The sequence below is a fragment of the Acipenser ruthenus genome, chromosome 8 (assembly GCF_902713425.1).
Source record: "Acipenser ruthenus chromosome 8, fAciRut3.2 maternal haplotype, whole genome shotgun sequence".
In the NCBI taxonomy this organism is placed as follows: domain Eukaryota; kingdom Metazoa; phylum Chordata; class Actinopteri; order Acipenseriformes; family Acipenseridae; genus Acipenser; species Acipenser ruthenus.
In genome coordinates this window covers 5904644-5932176 of record NC_081196.1, presented here as the reverse complement: position 1 = coordinate 5932176, position 27533 = coordinate 5904644, and the positions used below count along the sequence as shown (strand labels likewise).

At 37.9% G+C, this 27533-nt stretch overlaps 1 protein-coding gene across 2 annotated transcripts in view; it reads right to left on the bottom strand.

The window, feature by feature from the left end:
• LOC117405658 (rho GTPase-activating protein 42) overlaps positions 1-27533 on the bottom strand; it is an 82974-nt gene that overhangs the window by 10176 nt on the left and 45265 nt on the right. Inside the window, exons 4-17 of one of the 2 annotated variants that reach the window (XM_059028268.1) lie at positions 25271-25342; positions 11317-11418; positions 10536-10646; positions 7065-7169; positions 6323-6452; positions 6055-6155; positions 5230-5339; positions 4429-4485; positions 2652-2730; positions 2248-2287; positions 1872-1934; positions 1453-1527; positions 957-1041; positions 212-270 (exon numbers count right to left, since the gene is read on the bottom strand). In XM_059028268.1, coding sequence (XP_058884251.1) covers positions 212-270; positions 957-1041; positions 1453-1527; positions 1872-1934; positions 2248-2287; positions 2652-2730; positions 4429-4485; positions 5230-5339; positions 6055-6155; positions 6323-6452; positions 7065-7169; positions 10536-10646; positions 11317-11418; positions 25271-25342 — 1189 coding nt within the window. The remainder of the gene's footprint in view (positions 1-211; positions 271-956; positions 1042-1452; positions 1528-1871; positions 1935-2247; positions 2288-2651; positions 2731-4428; positions 4486-5229; positions 5340-6054; positions 6156-6322; positions 6453-7064; positions 7170-10535; positions 10647-11316; positions 11419-25270; positions 25343-27533) is intronic. The other variant, XM_059028269.1, reaches the window with a different exon arrangement.

The window sequence follows — 27533 nt, the reverse complement described above, 5'->3', positions numbered from 1 at the left end:
TTTTTAAAGGAGAAAAAAAAAATAATGTAAATGAGAAACAAACACCTCGGGAGAGTGCTGAAGAGAACTTGGATTATATCACTTAGTTGTTCTGTTCTAGTTTTGTTTAATTAACAAGATTTTTTACAACTTTCAAAAAATAGCAGTTAATTCAATTAAATATTCCCAAAATATAATCTGATACAATGTGATTTCATGAGGTCATACTTACTGACAGCAAGGATGAATTCTTTGTGAAACTTGAAAGTCATCAGTGGTTCAGACAAGCATCTGGTAAAATAAAATAAAAATAAAAACTTAAAAAAATGATTTTAATATACAGGGTGGTTACAAAGTGAGTAGAAGAATGTAAACTCTAAAAACATCTGCAAATATAATAATTTGATTGACAGGAAAAAGTCATACATTGGACTAATGTCAAGCAGACCTTGGTCATCCTTCAATCACTGGCAGCAGCCAATAATATTCCAGCTAGGTAAATACAAACCCGCCTTCCTTTAAAGGCACTGCAGGGCTTTGAGTTTACCTCCCACTCAACCTCCATTCCTGGCCTTGTCAGCGATCTTGGCAGTTGAACTGCCTCCCTCAGTGCTGGCTGAGAGATGTCAACCAACCGCTTGAGCGCGTCAACAGGTGAGGCCGAGCACCAAAATCCAGCAGGTCGAAATGCTGAGATACACGCTTAGTATTCTCCACTAAAAATTGTGTTTTTAAATCTCATTTGTTATAATATTATTAAAATTAAACAGCAATGGTGGAATCAAGGTAAAGTAGCTCCATAATGTGTTCCACATTGGGCCACAGCAGAAGTTGTAGCAAATCATCAACGTGTCAAAAAATGACTGTTTTGCCCCTAAGTGACCACATAAACACTTCCAGATACTCCAGATGTTTCTGACCATAACAGACAGCTCCAATGCCTAGTACTGTACAGCAGCTGAGTGTAATGGACGTACCGGAGGTAGTTTTTCAGCCCACTGGTGACTGTCTTATTGTCCCACATGTCAGCGTCAATGTCCATGTCTGGAGGAGCTCTGGTTGCTGAAACAGATTTTTTTTTTTATTAAAACTTACCGTGCTGTAAAAGGTTATCAAAGAATGTTTTCTAAATAGAATATCTTTCTTTAATAACATTTTAATTTTATCTCACTAGTTTTTAATCAGTTACTTGATACATTTTTTTGTAGCATTTATTCCTTTGTTTATATTGACATTACAGTGAAAATGCTCTATTAAAGACCAAAATGTGGCCCTAATAGTGGGGGGAGGAGGCCTATATTGTATTGCACCGGCCTTATATTGTCTGGAAACATTGAAATTAAAGTAATTAGGACTGTAAAAAATATGACCTTAATTGCGGGCTGGCCTTTAATTTGTACTGTTTCAGTGTGATAAAATGAAGAGAATGTATACATTCTAAAAGCTGGATTAAGTCGATAACTGCTGTCTTACCAAACACTGCATTCATCAGCTTCTGTACTTTCGAGTTGACACCTCCTATTCTGTATAGACCCAGGGTGTTGATTCCTATATAGACAGAGAGGAAGAGAAACAGAGAATCAGAGTTCTGTACAGCATGGAAACCCTCTTAACCAGCTCATTGTGATGCTCGATAGGGGATGCATAAAGTGAACAGTGGATAAGGATGATGCAAAAACACAATGCATCTAATAGACAATGGCTCAGATTTACAAATTGTCAAACTTTGTATTGCAACAAAAGCTTAGTACTCCATAATGGTAATCTTTTTTTACCAAAAGTAATGACATTTTTAAATATCCAGACAATTTAATACTAAAAATAAATAAATACATAAATAAATAAATAAATAAATAAATAAACAAACATAACAATAATCGTAAATTACCCACCTCGTACCTCCACCAAATGAATACATTTTTTCACAAAATTAAAACCTGCTTCATTGAGGAACACTGCAAATATAAAATTGGATTCATGTATTAGTGGTACGCTTCCTGCAGATGAGAAGAACATGATGCCTTTCAAGAGCTTTGTCTCAAAAATGAGTTTAGTGATTTGTTTAAATGTATGTACAATCTATAGAAAATAGCACTGCAGCAAATGGAGGACTACACAGGAAAAAGTTTGTTCAAAAAGACTCTGCAAAATTCTTCATTCATTAACTACGGAACAAAAACCATAAGACACTTATTAATTATCCATTAGCAAACGAATGCTTTATAATAAAAAGGACATCCCGTTGTATTGTTCAAAAGAGTAACTTACTTTCTTCCTTCTTGCTAAGTATCGCTGGAAGAGTGTATATCTAAAACCAAACAAAGAAGACAGCATATTTATTCAAAAATCTCAAATCCAAATTTTTTACAGTACAGTACATGACAGCAATACATGTAAGTAGAATTTAAGGCTGTTTACTTTAAATTGTTTATAATGCATTCATTACAATATATATGATATTATCCAATAATCTCCCAACAAATGGTTGCCCAACCCTGAACTGTTAGTCAGGTTACACTAGACTGAGATTTAGAGTTGACTGAATCAGGCGATAGGGCAGGCAGTGCAGTTAGATCTGTAGAGTCCACTTTACACTCAGCCAGTTCCTCTGGGTGTACTGAAAGGCGCGTTGCTCAGTACAATACTCCTCCAACCCCTCTAAGTCTTCTTACCGGTTCCTTCCCATCCATTGCCTCCAGCCACAGCTTTCTGTTCGATTCTGACAGTGCCTGCAGGGTAATGATGCCATGCCTGAAAAGCAGAAATGAAAATAAGAATGCCTCTCCTCTATGGTTTCCCTATACAAATAAGAATGCCTCTCCTCTATGGTTTCCCTGGTCTTGTTCTTTGTTGCTGGTCAGTGTTTTGAAGGGTGAGGAGCAGCCAGGCAGCATCAGTACAGCCAGGGCATAGGATGAAGTTGGCTACTCAACACTACAGTCCCACTGTCCTGCTCAAACCCATGTAACCCTTCCACAACACTTTGTCTTGAACTCTTAATGTGAATAAAATTGCTGCGGCAGGGTTAGCAACTCCTTCTGGCCCTGTACCCAGTTCTGGATCTCAGAACCGCCCTGCAAACATCAGGCTCCCAAAAATACAATGATTAGTATAAGCACCTTTAGCTGGAAAAAAGCAAGAGTTCAGTCAGGCTATTATTGCCTTCATTCCCATGCAAGTTTGATATAAGTGCTCTGAAAAGCCTGCTGCTAGTCCAGGGGGCTGGGAAGGTGGTTTTGTTAGAAATGTGAAAAAACCCACTGTTAGACTACAGTCAATCTCTTTTGACAGTAACTTCCACAATCTTTGTTTTAAACTTCCTCCTGTGTTTGCACTGTACATCAGCCTCAAATTCATTTAAAGAAAAGTATATTTATTCGGACTTGCCTCTTAAGGCAAATTTAGTGAAGTAAGACTACCTGTTCTGTTATACCAGAGCGTCTTAAAACACACACACACACACAAAGAGTTAAAAACAACACTTGATAATAGTAACTGGAATGCATTAATATAGATCAAAGCACAACACAATACTTTTTTCTGTTAGTAATACTACCTTTAGATCTGATCCAATCTGTCCTAAAATAAAAGGCTTACTGATGGCTGCACACAAACGACATTCCAAGATAACTGAGTGTTGTTTTTCATTATTTCTAAAATGCAAGTTTTTTGTTTGTGCGTAACAAAGCTGTTTTACTATTTATCCACCGAGCTGGGATATGGCTGAGACATGCCTCATCTAATGATTTCAACTTAAGCATTAATCTTAAGCTCATAAGCATTATCACTGGGTCTCAGTTTTTTTTATATACTTTAATTTGGAATGGACAGCGCATTCTTTTGCGATACGTCAGGTGCAGACAGCTATAAAAGCTGTGCAGCTTCACTCCGACCAGGCAGCAAATGTTGACATTTTTTAACATTATCCGACCCTGTGCGATTTCATGTCGCAGACCCATGAGAAAAGGCTGTACGACTTTCCAAAAAAGACGCACGTCGCAAGAGTGTGGATTACGTAATTCCGACCTGGCGCACAGGGTCGGAGACCCTTGACTCCGCCCACAAATGATGTCGGAGTCTGAAGTGTGAACCAACCTTACGTCTGTTCACCTCTTTGGTGGTGAGGGGGAAGTTACATCTACAGTATCCATGGTTTGTCTTTTGAGACGTGCCTACACAGGTGCACAGATGTAATTGTGAGGTTGTTTTGCGGAGTAACTGTTAAAATGTGTAAGTCTGCAGGTGTATTATGCTGTTCATACATTATATTATCTGCTGTTGGTGTCACCTTAAGGCTCAAGTATATAAGCTGGCACAGCTTTTTGGTGAGGTTTTAATGCATGCACATCTAAAAACTCCAGCATCTTCCAACACATTCACAAAAAGCACACATGCAAACACATGCAACTGCACTACAAACAGCATACACAGCTGATAACAAACACGTACCGGACTTTACAGAAAATGTGAAGAGGTCTGAAAAGATTTCCATGATAGGTGGTATTTCTACATCAACAGGAAAACACAGAGAGGGGGGAATGGGTATAACTAGATAAAGACAGCTCAAGTATAGCTGCCAGTCACTGTTATTCACACGTAGCCGACGACAAACACATGCAGAGGAAGAAAAAGCCTCTCCTTCACAGAGGAGGAATATTACAGAATGCAGCACTGGCACAGCTGCTGTAGCACTGAGGAAGAACACGTCAGCGGGCCAGAGTGGAGAGAATCCGAGGTCTTAAGTTAGTCTCTTTCTGTTACTCAGGTAGCACATTAAAAGATAAGGTGGGTGGATGGGGTTGATCAAGCACTAGACTTTTAGGAAAAATAAACCAGAACTACAGGTGTCCACTAGGTGGCAAGAGTTCTATTAAAAGTACCAATGAAAGACTTGTCAGTTACAACTTTGCAGTAAGTGGAAGCGACTGTATATGGAACAATGATGCTGATAAGTTTAATGTATAATATTAAAGTTTAATGTATAATATTTTATTTATTTTGAACCTCTGGCTGGCTGGACTGTGGCTTTTTTAACAACAATCCAGAACACCTATATAAATATTAAAAACAATCAAAAGAAATAAATAAATAAACTTTAAATAACTCAGAATTACAGAATTAAAGCTTTGCGAATGAGCCTGGTTTTTCATTCTAAAAAGGAATTTTAAGGTGGTGAAAGTTCTTAGTTACAAAAAGCTTTCTTGTCAAAGTTTTTAGGACAACACTAAATAAAAAATAAATGTTACACACCTTTCAACCACTTCGATATCGAAACAGAAGCGCTTGTCGATGGAGTCTGTCTTCCTTCTGATGCAGGATTTGAGTTTGAACATTTCTGGGGGACTCATGATGAGGCCATTCTAAAACAAAAACAATGACATTGTAATCTTTGGTACAGTCATTTCATTGAATTAAAGACCGCATGCATTTCCTTCAAGATCAATTTGATATATTCTCAGTTAGATTGAGAATGCCTTTTCAGTGGTGTTAAATCAGGGATGTGGAATTTGAATGTGTGAGGCGAGTTGATCTGTGTGAGCTGGGGATATTTCTTCTCCTCTCTCTGGTCACCAAAGCATTTTATATCTGCTAACTGATTGCTTTAGTTTACCAGAAACACACAATAATAGAGTTACAAGCACAGTATATTTTACATTAAACTTGAATCTTATCAGCGTCATTGTTCCATAATGCCGCACGTGATGGGCCTGAATCATTATAATATCTGGCTGGAGAAAATTGTATTTAATACCAGTCAAAGTCTTTGCTGTTTATTTAAAAGCTATTACTTTTAGTACTTCTATATGACTGAGTGTTTTAAGCACTCGATAAACTACCTATCCTACATCTCTGCACGGCTAATGACTCTAACAGCTAGCAAGGTCCCTTATAAGTTTACCACTGTGTCTTTGCAGTTTTTCCATAGTTATACTGTGCATTTCCCATAGTTTACTGTGGTTTGCCATGTTTATTAATATGCTTCACCATACCTCGCTATTCTTTACAATGCTTACCTATGCTTTAACTATGCTTTATTACACTTTGCTATGGGAAACTTTTATAATTCACACATACCATTTTCCCACCAGATTTTGTTTCGGAGGCACTCATTGTAAAGGTTTTGCTCCCTTTTTCATATGTGCAGTAGTGCCTGATCCACGTGAACCCCAGGGGCCCTGAGAAGAGAGGAACATCTAAAACACACTGACCACACCCAGAGATTCCACAATCTCGTGTATCTAAATTAGCACGCTGAAAGGTGTAACAGAATCAACACGCAGTACAATGAACGCACATCTAGACTCTGGAATGCATTGTAAAAATGGAGCGCAGATGAACTTACGCTTTTCCTGGATATAAAGGTATCCCTCCATGGTCCACTGACCGGGTGCTTTGTAATCATGGTCCGCAGTCTTCATCCTTTGCATCAGCTTTTCCACCTCCTGTCGCGTGCTCTCAAAATTATTCCTTGTCTTTTAAAAAAAAATACAAAAATAAAATAGAAATATCAACCAAAGCCCACTGTTAGGGTTCCTCAGTCTTGTCTCTTTCTTTAGTAAAGCTGAATATGTCACGTGGCTGGTTTAGCACTAATCTTGGTTCAGTTTACTTAAAGTAAAATTTAGGTTCTTCAAGATTTATCAGGGTATTTGAAACCAGCCATGAAAACAAATAAGTGATCCTCACTGTTTCCTTCCACTTTGGTATGTTCCCATTGTTTTTTATTTTATTATGTCTTATACAAATTTACGTCTGTATGCCATGGCAGAGTAGTAAAGTGTATTAAAGCACTGGGAAAAATATGGAAAACTACCATGTATATTTACCAGTAATTTTAAAGCAGCCTTTTCACCACTACACTACAAGCCTAGGACACAAAATAAATTTACTGTGCTGTACACTGCTACTTCATGGCAAGCACGCAATCAACTTTCACTCATCCTGTTAATACACCACCCGAAGAATCCTAGACTGACCCGAGTCAATGTTTTCCAGTTTTTTTCTTGTTTTCTCTCTTTAAATCTCACTTCCCCTCCCCTGGCACTGCTGTAAAGAGCAAGTGCTGGGGCAGGAGCATGACTCACGTTCTGTAAATTGAACTGCAGTTGCTGCTTGTATGGTTCAAACTCCTGTGCCAGCTCATAGCCCTCATGGTAGAATGTGAACAAGCCTTGGAGGAACGCCAGGAGCTGTGCACAGAAAGGAGAGATGAAAGCAATGCAAGTCAATTCAAACACATCCACAGAAACAATCTGATACGAGAGGTCGCCAAGATAAAATATTTACTTTTAACTGAAAATATTTAGACAGGGTTGCCCTCTAATTGTGCACTCAAGTTCCCGCCTCCCCCAACAAGACTTCAGCTTCAAAACAAATCTTCAGGGAGTGAATTTAGTCCAGGAAGTTACAAGGGTCAGTGCCCCTGCTTTACTTCACTGTGGGATCTTCAATGTTTGCAAAAGACAATATCTCATGTGTCACCTCGAACAGCTGTTTATAAAATGGCTGAAGTGCTGCATAGCATCAAAGATTAACCAGCAATGTCACAGGGTAGAACTAGGAGCACCAGTGTCCATTAGGCGACAGGAATATCAAAAGAAATGCTCTGATCTAATTGGATACTGAATAGGAAATTTAAATTCACAGTGGACGTAGGCAGTCTTTTATTGTCTGTAGCAGACAAGTCCATACAGTCAAGTTCAGAATGCAGGGGGGGCAGCAGGATCTACCAAACCTTTTCCATAGGGTGCTGAGTTTTAACCCATAAGGGGCTTATTAAACTGTACCAAACAGACTATGCCGTATTTTCAAATACAATTATCAACTCTTAAGCATGTTAGTCATTCCCTCAGATTTCAAACATGCTTACAGACTAAAAGTCTGGCACCAGCCCTGCTAATTCACTGCCAGCGGAATCCAACAAATTAAACTTCAACCTTTTTAAGAGCCTCTTAACAACTTTCTTCTGAGCCTCCCAGTTATTTATCTTCAGGAACATAACATTTCCTGTAAACTTCTCCCAGTCCTCCAGATGTTTAGATTATTATTTTTTTTTTTCTTTTGAAGTCTTGAGCGGCAGTAAAGCTCTCGAATGCAGCTTTTCAGCAATTAAAAAAAAACAAAAAAAAAACATTTGAGATATGACAGGAAGCCCTGTCATATGAAATCACCTTGTCAGTCGTATTAAAACACAAAATGGAGGAACACATCAATCCCTCATAACCAAATACTGAGGATTAGCAGTTAGGGGGCTCCGTAGCTGCTGCATTTCACATGTTGACAGCTCTTTGCAACATATTGTCTAATTAACTTTCTTGTATAAGTGCCTTTCACAAAAATCACTGTCTTGGATATTTCACGGTTTACAATATAATTCCACAAAGGTAAACTGTGCTCTTCCATTTTTTGATGATGTTTGCAATGGCTCTGGGTCGTGTTTTGTGTAGTGTTGTGGAAATCAATGGGTAATGAATGCTGGATACAATTTACCAAGGTTCAATGGATGAATTTGATTTACTCTTCTGTACGTGCAGGGCTTAACGCAATCACTGCTAATATATGGTTCTACATCAAAACATTATTTTGCTAATTCATGGCCACTTTTCATTTGTTCTGGATTTTATTTTCTGCTGCTGTTTGCTACAGAGGCTATTAGTAATAAAATAATTAGCTTTCACTTTGCTTTTCATCGAGTCAGAACTCCATCTGTTCTCGTAGTTTCCCAAATCAATGCGTCCAAGCGGTAAACAAATTGCTCATAATTAAAAAAGAAAAATCAAATTTTCTTGCAGAATTTTAAGTACCACTTAAAACAAATCAAAAGACAAAAATCCACTCCAGTCCCGAGTAATGAGCTGTGTAACCCTCCCCCAGGTAATTTAACAAGCCTTTGTGTTGTGGTATATTAAATGTTGCCTTTTCTTTAGGTATGCTGGGCTTAAAAACATATTTAAGAAGCAACTTTGGCAAGGGTAGAATTTCCCCTTCAACTTTCATCCGTGTAGTTTGAAAGATGTTCAGTCTGCTCAGACGCCTTGACTGGGCAACAAAATGCACATTCGGGGGAAAAAAAAGGATACAGAACTTTCCAAAAGAACACACAGTGCCTGCATCAAATCATAATAAAAACCAGAACTGTTTATGAGAATTCAGGCCCATGCTCAACCAGCTCAAGCTAGGTATTTACATAACAATAGAGGTAGAATCTACACACCGTGCTTGTGATCTCTGACATTGTGAAAAACTGTTGCATAAAAAAGGTTTTATTCAAAATGTAAAAGAAAGAAATAATCATTTTGCAGCTCTACGGTTGGGCTGTATTTTAACAGCTGTATTAAAAAGCATCAATACATTTAAGCAGGCTCGTTAATGCAAACATATGCTTACTGTGGAGTTCTGTTGGTATACTATATAAACGTGCCTCCATTCTGGGTCCTGCCTTCCAGGAGTGTTGACCTATCTTCCCATAAGTTGTGCTTTTCACATGCCCTAATTGCCCAAATGTAAACAGACCAGTCAAAGGTCTCCCATCTCACCTTCCTACATTTCCAATGTTCTCAGCAATGGAAAACTTGCAGGTCAGCAGGGTCATTTTGTGATAAGGTGTCTTGTGAAAGCAGTACTGCAAGCATATCAAACTTTTTTTAAACATGGGTTATGTGGACCCTTTCAATATATATATATTATAAAATAGCATTTTTGGCCAGGCCTTTATGTCCCCTTAAGCCTACACTTCATACCCACTCTCTCTTTCCAGCAAAAAACCCTAATTTCTGATAAAGACGGGTCTAAATGAACTGCCACTACACTCCTGACAAACCACAGTGATGCAGCACTGAGGCTCTGTCCCACAATACTATGTCTCAGCAGGTAGACGGCACCATTTTGAAATCTGTCCTCTCCGGCAAGGAGAAGCCATATGATAAATGACATTCCCTTAATGCCAGTGGTGGGGTCTCGGTCAGGCCACTGTCTATGAAGTCACTGTTAATGACACTCAAACTCCTGATCTTGAGAGCAGCTTCTGAGAGAGACAGTTTTAAAAAAAAGCATTCTATTTTGGGTCATCCAGGATTTTATTTGTATTTTTTGTTGTTACTGCTTCACAAGCATTAGTATAAGCATCACAAGGAGACTAAGTGGATTGAGTTCAGGCGTGAACATCACAACATACCACCTTGTCAAATACTGCTTGAGTTTCAAAACACTTTTGCCAAACTTTGGCAGCATTTCAGCATTTCCAACCTACTCTTTATATGCTGGCTTAGATAAGAACAGTTTTAAACAGCTTTTTTTCTATTCTAATTTAGTAATTTTATCTTGGGATATTCAACTAGTAAACTAAACTATTTACTGTACTAGAAGGAACCAGCTGCCTGTTGAGAAACAGGATCAAAGTATGCATCACAATTCCCCATAATCAAGCTGCACTGGTTACCCCAGCTCTGACTTGACTTAACAAATGCTCTTCAATGGTAACGCAATGGTTCTGTACCATTGACACCACAGTTTACTGTACTGTGAAATAGCATGTGGCTTTACTGTAAACCACTTACTGGTTCAACAAACTCAAACTTCTTCTTTTCTTGGACTTCTTGAACTTTGAAGACATACTCAAGGGAAGCATCGTAGAAATTTTGCCTCTCTTTGTCAATCTGGGCATCTGCCTGCAAATGAAAGAAAAATGTTTCATTTTTGTCTGTGCAGTGAGAAAAGACAGAACACTTCAATATGAACTTCTCAACAAAAAAAAGAAACATTTCTCAAAAAAAAAGAAATATCAAACCAATGCAATTAAAAAGATAATAAATATTTTTTTTAAATTAAGCAATGCATTGGGGTTACTCTGTGCATGTGTGTTCAATTGATCTGTTTTACATACTTTTACAGACAGAAATACACTTGGGAAAGTTACATGCAATGTTAGATGTTTGAGCTTCATACCTTGGTACACAAAGACCACCTATTTTAATGATCCAAACATTTGTTTTGCAATTATTCAGATCAATTGACTATTGTGTATAAACAGAATCTTTCACAAAATAAAGCAATACAAAAACATAAGTAACTTGAATGTAAAATGTACGGGCTGAAGAGGCCTTTTCCATAGTGCTGTAATATGCATGCATTTCTCTATTGAATGAACGCATCCCATTATTTTCAGTGCAAGTGTAATACACGTTACAAAGCATATCCGTGTCTCTTGGGGGGATGTGCTTCGTTCAGTGGTGCACATGCGTCTGTCTGTTACATTATGCTTGCACAATGTAAGTGTATGCATGCATCTTTCATAAGTCCTGCACAGCGTCCCACAGGGGTCCATTGTTATCTGCTCACCTCTTGTAACAAAGTCTCTTTTTTCTTTGATGACAAATTCAGGTGCTTCTCTAATACTGAATAGTATTTCTCACTTTCTTTGTCAAATTTCTTCTTTCCATCCTGAAAAAGATTCAGATTACATTCAATGCACCAACATGAATGATATTAAAATGCATATTGGCCCTAATTAGGACCAGCATTGGGATTGATTGTACAAAAACCCAATTACTCCTATGTTAAAAATAATTTGTATTATAATATCTTCTTTATTTATTACAATTGCAGTTTGATTGTAAAACCAGTAGATGGCAATCTTGTGCCATTGCAGTCTACAATATGGTGGGTCATATTTAAGCCAGAATGAGGAATAAACTACTTATTGAGTGTAAGATACAGTATATACATTTCATTATTATTTGGTTCTAGTTTTTGTAAAAATAAAATAATAAAATCCCTTTTAAGAAAAATAGGAGTTATTTAAACAGTTGAGTGAAAATATGACTCCATATTTAGTATAGCTCTTCCCCTTTAAAGGCTAGGTCAACGCTAAGCTACTGTACTGGGCTACAAACCAAACTTGTGGCATTTCCAGACAAGCCAATCATTCTGCACACCAAGTCATCTGGACAGCATACATGGTAATTAACAAGCTGGGATGTCACTGGCATGAGTCCTGTTTGAAGAAAATGACTGATCCGCTAAATACATAAGGTGTTGAATTAGGGAGATTCCTGCTGCTAAATTGCTATTTACTCAAGACATTAGATTGTATTGGATAAAGTTGCACCAGAACGAACTGTCATGTCAAGACAAGATTACTTAGCACATGTGTTTCTCTTTGTCAAAGAGGGATTTTTATATTTCTATATTAAAAAGCTGACATTTGATGTCCAACACACACTGAATTCATATTCCACATTTGTTTCCTCAAGACACTGCACAGGGGATGCCGTATAAAACTTAAAGGTCCATTAATAAAATAACAGCAGATAGTTTCCTGATTGTTAATTTCCACTTGCAGGAGGAAAGTGGTTTTTCATCTCTTGGAGTTAATTTATTACATTATACTACAGCATGCCAGGGACAGAGATGCAGCAGTGTGGAGTAGTGGTTAGGGCTCTGGACTCTTGACCGGAGGGTTGTGGGTTCAATCCCCAGTGGGGGACACTGCTGTTGTACCCTTGAGCAAGGTACTTTACCTAGATTGCTCCAGTAAAAAAAAAACAACTGTATAAATGGGTAATTGTATGTAAAATAATGTGATATCTGTATAATGTGAAATAATGTATAATGTGATATCTTGTAACAATTGTAAGTCGCCCTGGATAAGGGCATCTGCTAATAAATAAATAATAATAATAATAATAATGATCCACTCCTGTGCTGTGCTGTAGAAGAGGTAGAACACTTCAGGAAGTACTTTAGCAATACTGAGTAGGCGTTTTGTACAGGTGTTGAGACATGCGTTCGTGGACCTGCCTGTGATTGTACACCTTGTTCCCTCACCCTGTGAAACCCTCAAATCCATGTTTTGGCAGCCAAGGAACAGCCTCAGAAAACAGCAGACTAGAGATTCGGGGAATCACACAGTGGGGTACATACCAAAGGACTAAAATGAATGTGGACAAGCTTCATGTAAGTGTCAAGAAAGCAACAGATTGGACGCAAATAACCTACGCCTTGTAACATGCTTTAGGGAGGCAGTGATACAATCCAAGGATTTCAAATGACTGCAGAAAGATCAGACTCTTTGACTTCATAAGAAACCTCTCTGAGGACCTGTCACAAAGACGGCCGGAGTGGGTGGTGTCAGACCAGAGCCAGGAAATAAATAAACAGAGAGATGGGGTTTTGATAAAGCTGAGCGCGTGATTGCGCTCAGCACTTAATAACGGAACAGAAAATAAAAGGTTTGAAACAACAAAACACAGGACACGGCACTCGAGCCAAAACAAAAGGACAAACAAAACGTACTAACACACAAACGGTGGATGCACAGACAAACGAACAAACACGGTGAGTGAAAACACTATTTTTACTATTATTATTCTAACAATTACTACCTCCGTCTCCAATCCCGTTCTCCACTCACCGAACACCCAACCCCGACTGCATGCTACGTGTCTCTATATATACTGTTGTGCTGGGATTCAATTACTAATTAATTATTCACTTGAATCCCAGCACGTGAATTAATTCTGTGCAACCCCGTGCTTACATATTACATTTAACCAGCACGTGAAGTGATTTGTGCCCTCCCCGTGCCTAAATACAAATCTACACTTTTTAAATACACGTGAAACACAGACCTGTTTATATCCTGTGTACCAATGACTATACACCAAAATTTACACACGCACACAACATACAACACATAACACACACACACACATAATATGCACACAGGGGCGGGGCACATTGCCACAGGACCCCATTCATTTCTTACTGCATACAGGTTTTAAAACACAGGATTCAACACAGGATTAAAAAATCTCCCCAAATCCCTTGAAATCACCCATTTACAGTATCTCCCTGTATAGTGTAGCTACTCTTTGGTACAACTAAAGTAAAACTCCAATGTTGTGCACATCTCCAGTATTCACAAATTAAAGGTAAATCTGACTATGGTAATGCAAACAAACAAAACAAAACCCCAAAACCAGGACACCACAGTAAAAGCCGAGTATAAACATTGTAAACTGAAAAAATGTCAAGCATATTTACCTTACAATAGTACAATTTTATAAGGAGTTACTCACTTGCTAATATAAGCAAACTAAAAAAGAACTTGGCGTCATGAAGTAGGAACCAATTACTGGAGTCCCCTGTTGAGTAGTAAGCCTTGTCTCCCCCTGGCTTTTATAGTGGTCATTTGCCATTAGGAATGTTTTAGAGTGCGTGACTGCACATGAGTGGACGCAGCAAAATGGTTTTACTGTGTTTTAAGAAGCTTTGAAGCTGAGTGTTGTGCCCTAATGAACAAGCCACAGAATCCATCTGTAGACAGGGCCTAGAGGAGAAGAATTTAGAACAGGAACATCTCAGTCCCACTCTGAGAACAAACATCAGCAGACAGTCAGTAATGGATGGTTCAAAGCACTCAGCACATCCTACCATTAGTAAACGACATTCCTTCTACATCTGACTGTATTCAAAATAAGAATTACTTAAACCAATATTGCCATGGTGTTTGTCTAATTATCAGCTCAGTCATAAAGACTGTCATTAGCAGGGCACTGTTCAAGCATGCTTGGAAATGTTTAGTTTGGCTGTAATGACTAAAGTTTGTTGACAAGGTTTTGTGTTGACACTGAACCGAGCTGGATGTCTCTAGATGCATTGAAAATGAATACTGCTGATTTGTCTTTCATTTAGTTAGAGCCTGTATAAGAATATTTGATTTATTAGTTTACAGTCCCAGAAATGAGGGATGTAACCATGCCCTTATGCTGCATGCATGAATTCATTGTTTTTATCAGCTGTCTTTTCCATAGCTCCACTCCAAATTTTTCTCCCATTGCTTCTCGAATCGCCACTAGAATATCTCCAGCCTACGTCCTGCCTATAGGATCAGAGCTCCACCAAGTTCTGATTCACCAGCTGCCAGCCAACCTCTTGAACCCTCTTGAAGCCCATCTAAAATTGGCAGTGATGCCTACAGCTATTGCCAAAAGTTTTACATCACCCAGAATTTTAGGATTGAGACATAGTTGGCAACAACAACAACAACAAAAAAATATGTGAACATAATTCAGCTCTTTTATTTAACATCATGTAATCAAATAAACTACAACATGATATTGCAAGTCTACTGGAAACTAGTAGTACAGTATTTAATGTTAGATTTCAAAATGTCACATTTTTCAATGTGTCAGTTTTTCATTAAAAGCGGAATGTAATTCAATATGCTAACATAACATTTTTCAGCAGGTTTCATTTGACTTTATGAAGCAAAATGAATTCATTCTAGAAGGTGATGCACAACTTTGGCCATAGCTGTACAATGGATGATAGGTGGGTATATGTGACTTCACAGTGAAGATGCATTCATAAAGGTACAGTATTTAACCACTATCAGATTTAACAGTGCAGAGGGTCCCAACAAATTTAACAGTGCAGTGTCCCAACAAATTTAACAGTGCAGAGCATCCCAACAAATTTAACAGTGCAGAGGGTCCCAATTTAAGGTGGTCAACAGCGTCCCACCACTATGCTATTATTCTAACAGTACTTTAACCCTATGACCATGAGATGCACCATGTGAAAAAAAAACAGAAAGAGGAGTCGTGGTCAGGTTTCAATCAATTATTAGGACATTTTAATTCCCTGCAGCTTCTGTTTGTTTATGAGAGTTTGTTAATAAGACCAGCTGCTAGATATTGGATAATTGTTAGCATCTGCTTTTTATAAGAAACATGCTTGGCTTGTTGAGGACCTACCACCTCTGTTAAAACTTCAAAGATCCCATAACAAGCACCAGAATAGAAAAGCAATTTGCTGTGTAACCCCCATTTGCTCAATATAATAACATAACAGGATCCCACGGAGTATCAGCGTCTCATTGGTCATCATCCGCATCATACCACCACCTCAGCTTTGCAGTTCTAGTATTATTTTAACTAATCTTGTTAGACATAAGAGCAGTTGCACTTCTTTTAAACTGCTGAGAGCAGGTATAAAACAGTGCCAAATGAAAATAGGGGCGTAGCAAAAACTGTACTAATGCTGATATGAAATAGGGAATGACTTTTAAGGTTTATAAGGATTTAAACAGTTATTAGGTTCAGAAAAAAACATTTTGAAAGTGCTGTTAAAACCTCAGTCGTTTCTGTTTAAAATCTTTAAATAGCCTTTATAATTCAGATTTTTTTTTTTTTTTATTAAATGATATATGTTATTAATGCATACAAAGTTGGCTCCCCTTTTAAGCTCCAGCTCATGCAAATTTATCTTGCGTGTTGTACTGTCAACCGCCAGCTGGGCATTTATCTTCAGCATTCATTTTCATCCCTGTGCACATACTATATCCTGCAGAGGTTTGCGGTTTGATGATGGTCATAACCATTAATAATTGTAGACACCAGGATACCTGTAAACGGACTCTGTTAATGTTCAAGTGGGAAAGCCATTAACTATTCAGAAGGTCTGTATATTCTGTTTTTACTGAGAATGCACAGTTCAGTTTTGTAGTTACTGAGCTATCAGGAAGGCATTTAAAAATGTAGCCAGTGTCTGCCATTCAAATCGTTTTAAACAATTATGTCAATGACAAAATTCAGCCGCACATTATGATCCACTCTTTAATTTTTGCTAAAGATGTTTAAAAATGGCACAACACAAACATACAATAAATACCCCCAACAAAGCACTATTAGTAAAGTTGTTTTTCATTTCCCTATTTGCAATGGGTTAAACACATAATATATATTACTAATACTTAAATCTATGCATATTGTTAGTCAATAAAAATGAATATGATGCCGAAAAAGAATAGTATTGCATAATATATAATAGAAAGGGTGTGTTTATAATTAGCACAACATGTGATTCATCTTTTAAATTTCAGAACTGTGTATTACCTAACTATTAACAGAGACTCAACATAAGTTACTGTTAGCTTTGAAAATGAACCCTAAATGTGCATTTAGTTCAGTAAGAAAAAAAAAAAACATGCAACACAGACCATGTACAAATTAACAGGTTTCATCACATGAAAAGGGAAAACTGGTCAGAATATAATATATTTATGCTTTTGGTATACTACCATAGAATGTCATCTGCCGCACTGTGAACTGTGACAGAAGCGTTCTGCACATAAAACCGTCTTCTAAAAATAGCAACCGAACCAGTCCCAGTAATCATGTAATATTTATTTTATTTATTTATTTATTGCATTTATATAGTGCTTTTTATACAAAAGTATCACAAAGCACTGTACAGTACATAGCATAAAAAAAAGAACCACAGCACATTTGTAGAGCATGTCACACATACAACTGCCACAATCAGACCATTTAAATAACAGATTTAAATAACAGTATACACATAATACAAAAGCAGCAATTTTAAAGTTACATTAAAACCCACTAAGATAAGAAAGCCATTTTATAAAAGTGTGTTTTTAGTCTTGACTTGAAAACTGTAACTGTAATGAAGGCAGAGCATTCCATAATTTTGGAGCTCTACAAGAAAAAGCACTACCTCCAGTGTTGCTTTTATTGACCCTAGGAATAACCAGCAGCCCCGCATCTTGTGATCTCAGAGTGTGGTTTGGAAGATATGGGCTCAGTAACTCCTGCAAATAACTAGATGCTAATCCAGTCAGGGCCTTGTAAGTTACCAGAAAAATTTTAAAATCAATTCTATACTGCACAGGGAGCCAGTGTAAAGAGGCCAAAACAGGGGTAATATGTTCACTTTTCCTGGTTTTAGTCAGAATTCTAGCGGCGGTATTCTGAACAAGCTGCAAGTGGGACACCACATGTTTTGGGACACAAGAAAAAAGTGCATTACAACACTCATTAGTCTCTCGGCACCAGATATACAGAAATAATTGGTCTAAGTTTGGCTATATTTCTCAAATGGTAAAAAGACACTTTAGTAACTTCCCTAATATGAGTCTCAAATGATAGATCAGGATCAAAGAAGAGCCCAAACTCTTAATTTCTAGTTTAAGTTTTGATGAGAGACTGCAAGGGTCGAGCTCATGTAGTCCCACATTTCCTTTTAGTTGGTTCTGTGTTTTGTCTGAATTCAAAATTAGAAAATTCTGTGACATCCAATGCTTGATGTCTGTAAGGCAAGTAGCTAATAACACCCAGGCAGAAGAAATTCCTGGCTTTAGGGACAGATATGGCTGGGTATCATCAGCATAGAAATGGAAGTTCACTCTGTGTCTGCGGATAATGTCACCTAACAGTAGCATATATAATGAAAACAACAAGGGACCTAGAATGGAGCCCTGTGGAACACCACAGACAACTTCCGATAATGCAGATTTTACCTCCCCAATAGAGATGAACTGAAAACTATCAGAAAGATAAGATTTGAACCAGGATAGGAAAAGGCCAGACAGTCCCACTGTGCTTTCAAGACGATTCAGTAGAATGGAACGGTCTACAATATCTAAGGCAGCACTTATATCTAGAAGAATTAAATCTAATGGAAAGCCAGAGTCAGAGCTTATCAGCAGATCATTCACAACTCTGATAAGGGCCGTCTCGATGCTATGTGCAGCACGAAAAACAGACTGAAACGTCTCGACTATACCATTAAGAGTTAGAAATGTTTGTAATTGAATTTCAGCAATTCTTTCTAGAACCTTATCTAAGAATGGTAGGTTGAGATATAGTTATTGAGGACTTTAGGGTCCAAATTGTGTTTCTTAAGAATAGGCTTTACCACAGCTACCTTAAGTGCTGAGGTAACTATACCGGAGGAAAGTGAACCATTTATAATTTTTAAAATGTGGGTATTAATAACACCAAGAACATCTTTTAATAGTTTTGTAGGAATAGGATCAAGAGAGCATGTACTAGGTCTCATGTGTCAAACTAGCTCTGTCAGTTCCTGTAAGGTAATCAAAGAAAAAGCCTCCATAGTAGCCTTAATAGGTGTAGTTGGTAAAATTGTGATGGAGTCCTCCTTAAAGAAGATGTCTGTGGAATCTAATTTCTGATGTCTAGTATTATTTAATTTTTAAAGAAATTTCAATTAAATTAGAATAATATGATGATCTCGCCAATGCCAGAGCCTTCCTATATTTAACCAGGTGGCTCTTCCATGCAATGTAATGAATGTGCAGTTTAGATTCCCGCCATCTCCGTTCTAGTTTACAACCCTCATATTTCATCTTACGAGTTGTATCATTAAACCACTGTGAGCTTTTTTTAAAAGACACTCTCCAAGTTTTGATTGGTGCTCCAGTATCTAAGATACCAGTCAAGGTGGTGTTGTAGGTATTAACCAGCTCATCTACCGATAAGGACTCAGAGTGGTAATGAGCTCAATACATCAGAAAGCTTAACAGCAGTTGAAGAATTAATTACCTGGGATTTAAATGTACGGTCCACAGTCTTTGTAGATTGGCAGATTCACCTCAAAAATAATGGCAAGATGATCAGAAATAGTAAGGTCTAGGGTTACAACATTCTTAACAGCTAAACCACGAGAAACTACCAGATCTAAAGTATGGCCACAATTATGCGTAGAACCTTTGACACGCAGGATATAATCTAAGGAATCTAGTAGCCTCAAAAATTCCAAGAAGTTAGAATCAGAATCAATGTCATATTTGACTGTCAATATAGATAGCAGATCCCCAAATTCCATCAGAAATAGCAGGTTTGACTTAGGTGGTCGATAAATAACTACAATATGAACAGGTAATGGACTGTTTAATGTCAAGGTTAAAATTTTAGAAGATGAATAAAACAGTAGCAAGTCCACCTCCCTGTCCACTAGAGCGAGCTTTCTGGAAATAAAGAAATGTTAGGTGGAGCATTGCCTTGTGTAAAATGTCACATTTATTACCTGCCAACAGCGTTTGAAAGTATAAACACTTTTGAGTATTAACACGATATATAACACCTTTTACGTATTAAGGGTCTGAATTAAGTTAACATGCAACAGCTGAAATGATTATATCCTCATGGTTTTTATTTTCATTCTCCGCAAAAACTTCCTTTAGCAAGACACCTGAAATGCTGACAGAAAAAAAACAGGAACTAAAAAGAGCAGGCCTGAGCAGACCAACATGCACGATGTGAAGTTGATTCAGCCTGAAGACAATCTTGTAAAATACTAAATAATTTCTTAAATCTTTAAGCTGGGAGTGTCCCACAGTCTCCTCCAGCCCCGCATGCAAAAACAACACCTTTCTTTGTTTAGTTTGTTTGGATTTAGCTGTAAGAATGCAAGCTTCCACTCCCTTTAAAAACCCACTTATTGAAGACACTGAGGAAGACTTCTAGTCGAAACTTCCTGTTGAAAAGTCCCTAACTATGGATGCAACTGCATCACTATGCAAGCCAAATAGGCAAGATCTTGCTACAACTTAGGGGGTAGCCACAGGGGATTACATCTGTATGCAAACGCCATTATATCTAAGGAAGCAAAACAGATAAACATATTATGTGGACACCTGTTTGCTCCCCATGTATCCACCATCCTGTTCTGTCACACAACACTCACTCCCAGCTACAAAGGTTTGAACATCTTGTTAAGCTTTACTTTAGGCAGAGAACAAAGCTCTTTCATCCACATTAGAAGTCTACCCAGTAAAATCACATTTGTATAGAGACATCTGACAGCTTTATTTCACTTCCAGGGAAGATATAGAACTCTTTATATTTTAGTTTTGCTTAATTGTTTTTTGAAGGAGGTGACTAAATCATATCTAATAACTTTGATTCAGACGTGAATCTCAATAAATCTGTCAGGTTTACAAGAAACAAAACTGAGAAACTGATGTAGTTTTTCCCTGTTCAAAGGATGGTTATAAACGAAGACAATGCAAAAGCTACAGAAACATAAAAACAGTGTGTGTGTGTGTGTGTGGGTGGGGGTGAGGGTGGGGAGGGTTGTACGTACAATGGTAGTACAGCATATTTTCATTGGTGATGGCTATTGCAAAGAGCATTAACAATAAATTGAATTGCAGCAGTAACAGTAATGCACAGAAGATCAACTGTGATATCAGTCACAGCAACATCTATTGTCTTTGGAACATCTTTGTCACAAAATCCTATAACACAGGTGGACACGATATTCAGTACACTGTTCAACCAACTGAATTGAAACATCCCTCATGTGATACAAATAAATATTCTCTGTGCAGTCAGCCAATAGTCACTTTTGACACAGTAAACCTAACAAGTTATAAACATGATATGACTTCAGTTCCCCTATATGGACCAAACTACTTCCCCTGTCATTTCCCACATCAGCTACATACTGTATACCTACAAGAGAAAAAGAAAACTACCCACAATGTCAAACGTTCATGCGGGGGTGGTTCTAAGAAAGTTTCAATGCAATGGAGGTCAAAGTTCACCCATTACTCCAGCAAAGGGTTTTACAACCCGTTTATTGGCAATCCTTGACTGTTATGGAAACTCATTTCGGATGCAGGTTTAACAGACTCACTGATGCCCATAACAACTACATAATGCTCTGCATATAGATGCAGTTGATGCAACACACATTTTGAGAAGAAAATATAACTTGGATGGTGAAGATTAACTGTGGTAATTAGAAAGCAACAGAGTCAGAGCTGACATTTTCTGGGCCTGTGATTTTGCTGAAATTGTTCTCCTTCACATTGTTCCTTGCTGACATTCCAGATTTTTTCAAGTGCCACCTAAATCCCAAGAACCCTCTCTCAAGTTCATGGATTCTCTGTTGTCTTTCATGACAGAATGTAACCTTTATCTCTGAATCAGTTAATAGGGCCACATAAAGCCCAAGGCAGATCACTCAAAAATGTGCTCAAATTAGCTCAAATTGACTAAAAACACAACCGAAACCGCTGTGCTTACATGCATAAACACAACATCAAAGACAGTTTAAGAAGGTTTTAATCAATTCTCTGGTTGCCTAATTGGTACAACGAGTAGCAAAATAATTACTTTAAGAAGAAAAGCAATTAACTGTCCATTTATTTTTTTGTCTTGATCCAGCTCCTAATGCCTTTGATCCATTTAAGATTGCAAAAAAAGGTCAATGACCATTCGAATAAATGCTGCTCAAACATTCCCAATGACCGCTCGAAGGGGGGGAGTCAGTTAAGAGAAATGTTTCAGTTTGGCCCAAGCAGACAAAATACATCACTGAATGACCTCACTAACAGAGCCAGCTGGAGACCAGCCGGCCATCATGACCAAATAAGGGAAGTTGTTCCATGCCTTGCATCCTTTCCCAGTTAGCTCACTTGACTTTTCCCAACATCTTGAGCAGCAATGCAGGGGTCAGTTTCTGCAATCTATCAGGATTCCCAGCCTTGAGGAAGCTCGGACAGCCCCTCGCGATACAAGGTCCTTTTTATCTTGCACGGGCAAAAAATAAATAAAGAAATTCTGTCTAGCGGAGGTCGAACAGTTCATAGGAAACGTTTTAAAGAAATAAAGGAAGAAAATAAATGACAGCCTCTATAATAGCAGTGATAAAGGGAAAAACAAGACATAATTGCTGTGTGTAAAATAAAGACCCTTGGGAGGGAGAAGAGGCTGACTGTTTGTGTTGGCACAAGGGTGGGGAAGGTGCTATTTCAAATGAGCCACATGTCTATGTTTTGTCAACAAACACACTCGCACCTCCCTCATTTAACGAGCTCGAGGAACAGTTTCTTGCTTTTGCTCAAAGGTTTTTGTATTATTTTTCAGCGCTTCCAGGTGTTATTTCACAGAGGTGCAAGACCCATATGGTATTGTATTGAATTGCACTGAACCCAGTATTCCCCTGGTAGGCAAGACAACACAGGTAACCTGACAGGCACTTTCACAGGAGAGATGGATGCAGGGGAGGCGGGGGGGCAATGATAGGAAACAAATGCACTGTAAGACAATTAGAGATGGATTTACATTAAACCTTATACAGCTAGACAAAAAAAAAACAAGCTTGGTTTTCTAGTGTGTGATTTTTCAGTTTCACAAACATTCCCACTCACATCCCTTCTCCTGTGTATCTTTAAAAATATATATTCTTCTAAATTCAGAGGATTCACAGACAACAGTTTTGATGTCAGTGAGAAAAGGATCGTCAGCCCTTAATCGATCAGTAAAAAGAAACCAACTGATTTTCGATTGTGATCTTTTGGTTACACAAAGTGAAGCTAATGGTTAAAGTGTTTCTAAAATCCAGATTACACATCATATAAATTAGACAGACCATATGTGCACAGGACTAAATAAAAAGAACAACGGTACCGGCAAAGCTAAGCAAGAAGCAGCACGTTTTCCTAGTAATAGAAATAAACGCAGGGCGATAGATAATATGATTGAACCTCATGGTGACCTTTCTCTTTGAGATACAGACTGTGTCAGCTTCAATACATCCCTCATCATCTTCCACTAATAAACCGTGTTAATGAACACAGAGCATACCCTTCTCAACCATCATTTCATCTAATTATGGTATTCAATTATAGGCGAGGGAAACCTGTCTAAATTCAGCCTAGTTTACAAAGTTAAACTAAAACCTTGCAAAGATCACACTGAATAATTGTTTTCTATATAATATTTTTTTCTGAAAAGATAAATTACCTGATCATACTAGCAGGGAAAATACATAAAACCAACCCAAAATGTACATTTAAGTTCTCCTGCCTGCATTTAGGTTATAGATAGGGCTTCTCTAGTTTTCAGTTTTTATTTTCCATCTCTCTCCCTCCCTTTTACCCTTAATTAATAGTTGTTAAGCCTTAACTGAATACCAGATTGTTTAAATTAGCAACGCACTACTATTCCTACAGATGTCAGGACTGCCCAGTCCCTGACCACATTCCGGCGCCTCCTTAAGACTCACCTCTTCAGACAGCACCTGTAGAACTCCTCTGTTTTTCCCCTGGGACACTTATCACCCTTCCTTAAATGCGCTTTACTTGCTCTTATCTGCCCCCTATTTTATTGCATTTAATCCTGTACTTCAGAGTACTGTAATCTGCCAAGTGTTTAATCTGTAGTATTTTGTATTTAATCATATCCTGATGTAACTATTACTGACACTGTTATCTGCTGTATTATTGAATTGTATTTTGTCACACTTGTACTTGCTTGAACCAAAGTCATTGTATTTATCTTGCTCTTAATTGTATTATTACTTGTACTGTGATACTTGAAATGTATTTGCCTACGATTGTAAGTTGCCCTGGATAAGGGCGTCTGCTAAGAAATAAATAATAATAATAATAATAATAATAATAATAATAATAATAATAATAATAATAATAATAATAATAATAATAGAAACTAATGCAATGGAAATGAATAAACTGAATTCAGTGATCAGAGCCAGAACGAAATGCAGGTTTAAATAGAATCAGGTGAGATCAATGTGCGTCGTTTGTTAACTGATATGAGGGTAAAAAGAAACAGCTTCCTTTGGTAATTAGCGTTTGATTAAGCAAGCGAATCGGCTCAAAATATGTTTAAAGGGACATCACGCTATCAAAAATAAAACCCGAAAACTAGAAGCCCTAGTTATAGACATTATTAATGGTTGTTTATAGAGTTACATTTATTTTGAGAGGCACGTGTGTTTCACATTCAAACCCTGCCCTATTCAAACAGATCTGTGGGCTTCATGTGGAATGCATTTCGTACAGTAGTTTGTTTCTTACTGCTGGATTTCATTGATTTGGCAAACACAAAGCAATAGTGATGACGTCTGCTGTTCAGATAGCTCTCCAGTGGATCAGCAATGGAGTTCCAGACTGATTCTTTATAAGGTGCAGGTCAGGGTTAAGGCTGACTGGCAGAGGCAAGCAAGAAGCACATTATAATGAGTCTAAAAGCCCTTGGGCCCTGTGCTCTGATCTCACTGATGCCACTGCCGGACTGATATGATTAAGGTTGGAGGCCCATTACTCATATTAAGCCTGCAACTAGGTTATAAATACTTGTCTTAATCCTTATGTGGGGATGTATTTGTAATTTCATAGACGTAAAGTGAGTTCTCAATTAAAAAAAACAAAAAAAACTGCAGGTGTCGCTCTCCTCGCGCTATTGTTTGTCATACAGTTGAACACAGTGTAAAGATGAGAATCTCAAGGAGCGAAGGAGTCTATGTGAAACATAATCTTTCATCACTGAGGACTGTCACCCAATATGTAAGCCTGACAAACACGATCATATCAGCAACCTTGGCTGCCACTTGAAAATCAACATTCATAGAACCAAACAAACAGAGAGGATATATTTGCATCATAATGCAGTTTCCAGTCTTACTCCAAATGTCACATTAAATCAAGACTTACTTTTGCTGCTCCAATCTGGTCTGTGCGGAACTTCTCCAGTGGTGCAATTAAGACATCGTCTGCATTTTGGATCTAAAAAACAGCAACAACATGTTTTCTGAAAAATTATACACTCCGTATTAGAAATACATTCTGATTTGCAGCAGGATCATATATTTAATCCTACCGGTCTCATACAGAAGGGGTAGAGCCATAGACAAGTTAATACAGCCCTATTGCACCCCTGAGATCTCTATATCTGAATTTAGCTAAGCCTTCAAATAGTCTGAGGCAGTGAAAAATAAACTTAAAGCCAAAAAAATGTAACTAACCCCAATATATAATGTTATTACCACTTTACGGGTGCTTTTGTCTCCTTAAAGTGATCTGCAATTGATGAGTTTGGACTTTAGCCTTTTCCAAATAAACCTAATTTAAGGAAACTGAGCATTGCTCAAGGTTGCTGGGATTGTGAGGATTTGTCCAGAAGACTCCTATTGCGCGTCTATTGCCCCTAATAAATACGAATGCTAAATGGATACTACAGCATATTAAATGGTTAAATGTTGAATATCACTAAAAAGCTCTGCTGCAGCATCACATGCTAAAAACCAGGAATGGAATTACCAAGTGGGGTAAAGCCAATCTTATCACAACTAGACGGGATAACTGAAAAGGGTGCTTTATCTTCAGGACTATAAACACTACAAATGAGACGTGACACATTTTGACAGATTCGTGCAAATAATCCAAATCCATCACATTTTTATGTGGAATTAAAGTTGAAAAATGCTAGCAGTTAGCACTGAAACTGCCACCCCTCTGCATGCCCAGCTGGGTCTCTCCCGCAGACTAAACAGCCAAGTGTCTGCTTTCCCTATCTCAGATAGTGGAAACCAGCCAGGCTTCACTTAGGGCAACATCAGATGCTTTTCCACTTGGAACTGGTCACTTACCAATCTGCTCCACAACCGATCCACTTCATTTTGCAGTTTGTTTGTTTGTTTGTTTTGCTCATGTGGAGCAGATGTTTAAAATCTGAGATGTAATGGTCCTATGTTTAAGATAATGTTGAATTGCAGTAAACATATCTGATGCTTGTCTTATTTCTGCCCTTACATGGTCCTGCAGTGATGTCACTGGTACTAGCAAGCTGTGTCACCGCTGCAACAGCCTCAGCACTGGAGGGCATTAGGCTTTACAGAAGCAGACTGCCGGGAAATAAATATTGTAATAGAATACATTTCCTGACCACCTGATCTCATGGACCATCTCCATGTAAGGCAATCCTATTCTTTGTCCAGGACAATATATATTACAGCAGTGGTTCACACATTTTTTTGTTTAATGCTGCAGTAAAAGTATTGCCTGTATTGTAGGCATCACAAGGCCTGTCTCTCACCACAACAGTGATCACTTTCGTACATTAAATATATATACCCTAGGGGTCCCCAGATTGAGAGTTGCTGTATAATGAGTCACTGAGTGCTGTCCAAAGATTCTGATCAAAGAAACTGCAGCCATACCATGCACGGCTGTATTCATAGAATTAGCATGGTGGTAAATGTATATGCATATTGCTGCATGGAAGCGTTATGAATGCAGTATTTTCAAAAGGTATAACGGTACCTTTCTCACGTATCTCACTTCTTCTGCTGCTTTCCTTGGCTGTCTCCAGTGACAGAGCACTACGCTGATTTAGTGTGTGTTTCCTGTACTGTGAGTGTGGCTGATAAACTCAGAATGGAGCTATGTGATATTCTCATCATAACATTTCTAATTTTAGAAGCTCCTCAGACTGATAGAGAATCATTTTCCCTGTCACAACCCTCTCTGCTTTCTCACATGTTTTTTATTAAAGCCCTATAAATCACATCCTGTGCATGTTTACATAGTTACCAAATACCTTTTCCATTGGTTTCCTAACACTTAGCCAGGTTATTTTACTCTTCAAGTATGCACTGAGGTTCGATTTCAGCTTCCTTGTCAACTGATTGCTTTTTCCTGGTATGGCAAGCTTTGTTTTTTTCTTTAAAGCTCTAGTGTCCCACAGATATGTTTAATTTCACACTGAAATATAATGCCTTGGGTTTATTACATTCCTCCACAGTTTAGCCTTATGTGCACACTGCTTTATCAAAAAGAACACTTTCTTGACACAGATGAACCCGTTTTATATCACCTTGCTTAAGATCATGCCCTGTTAATTATCACGATTTTTGAAAAACCACTTGTTCTTTGAGAATTTACCTCTCTTAATATCATCTCACAAACACACTTATTG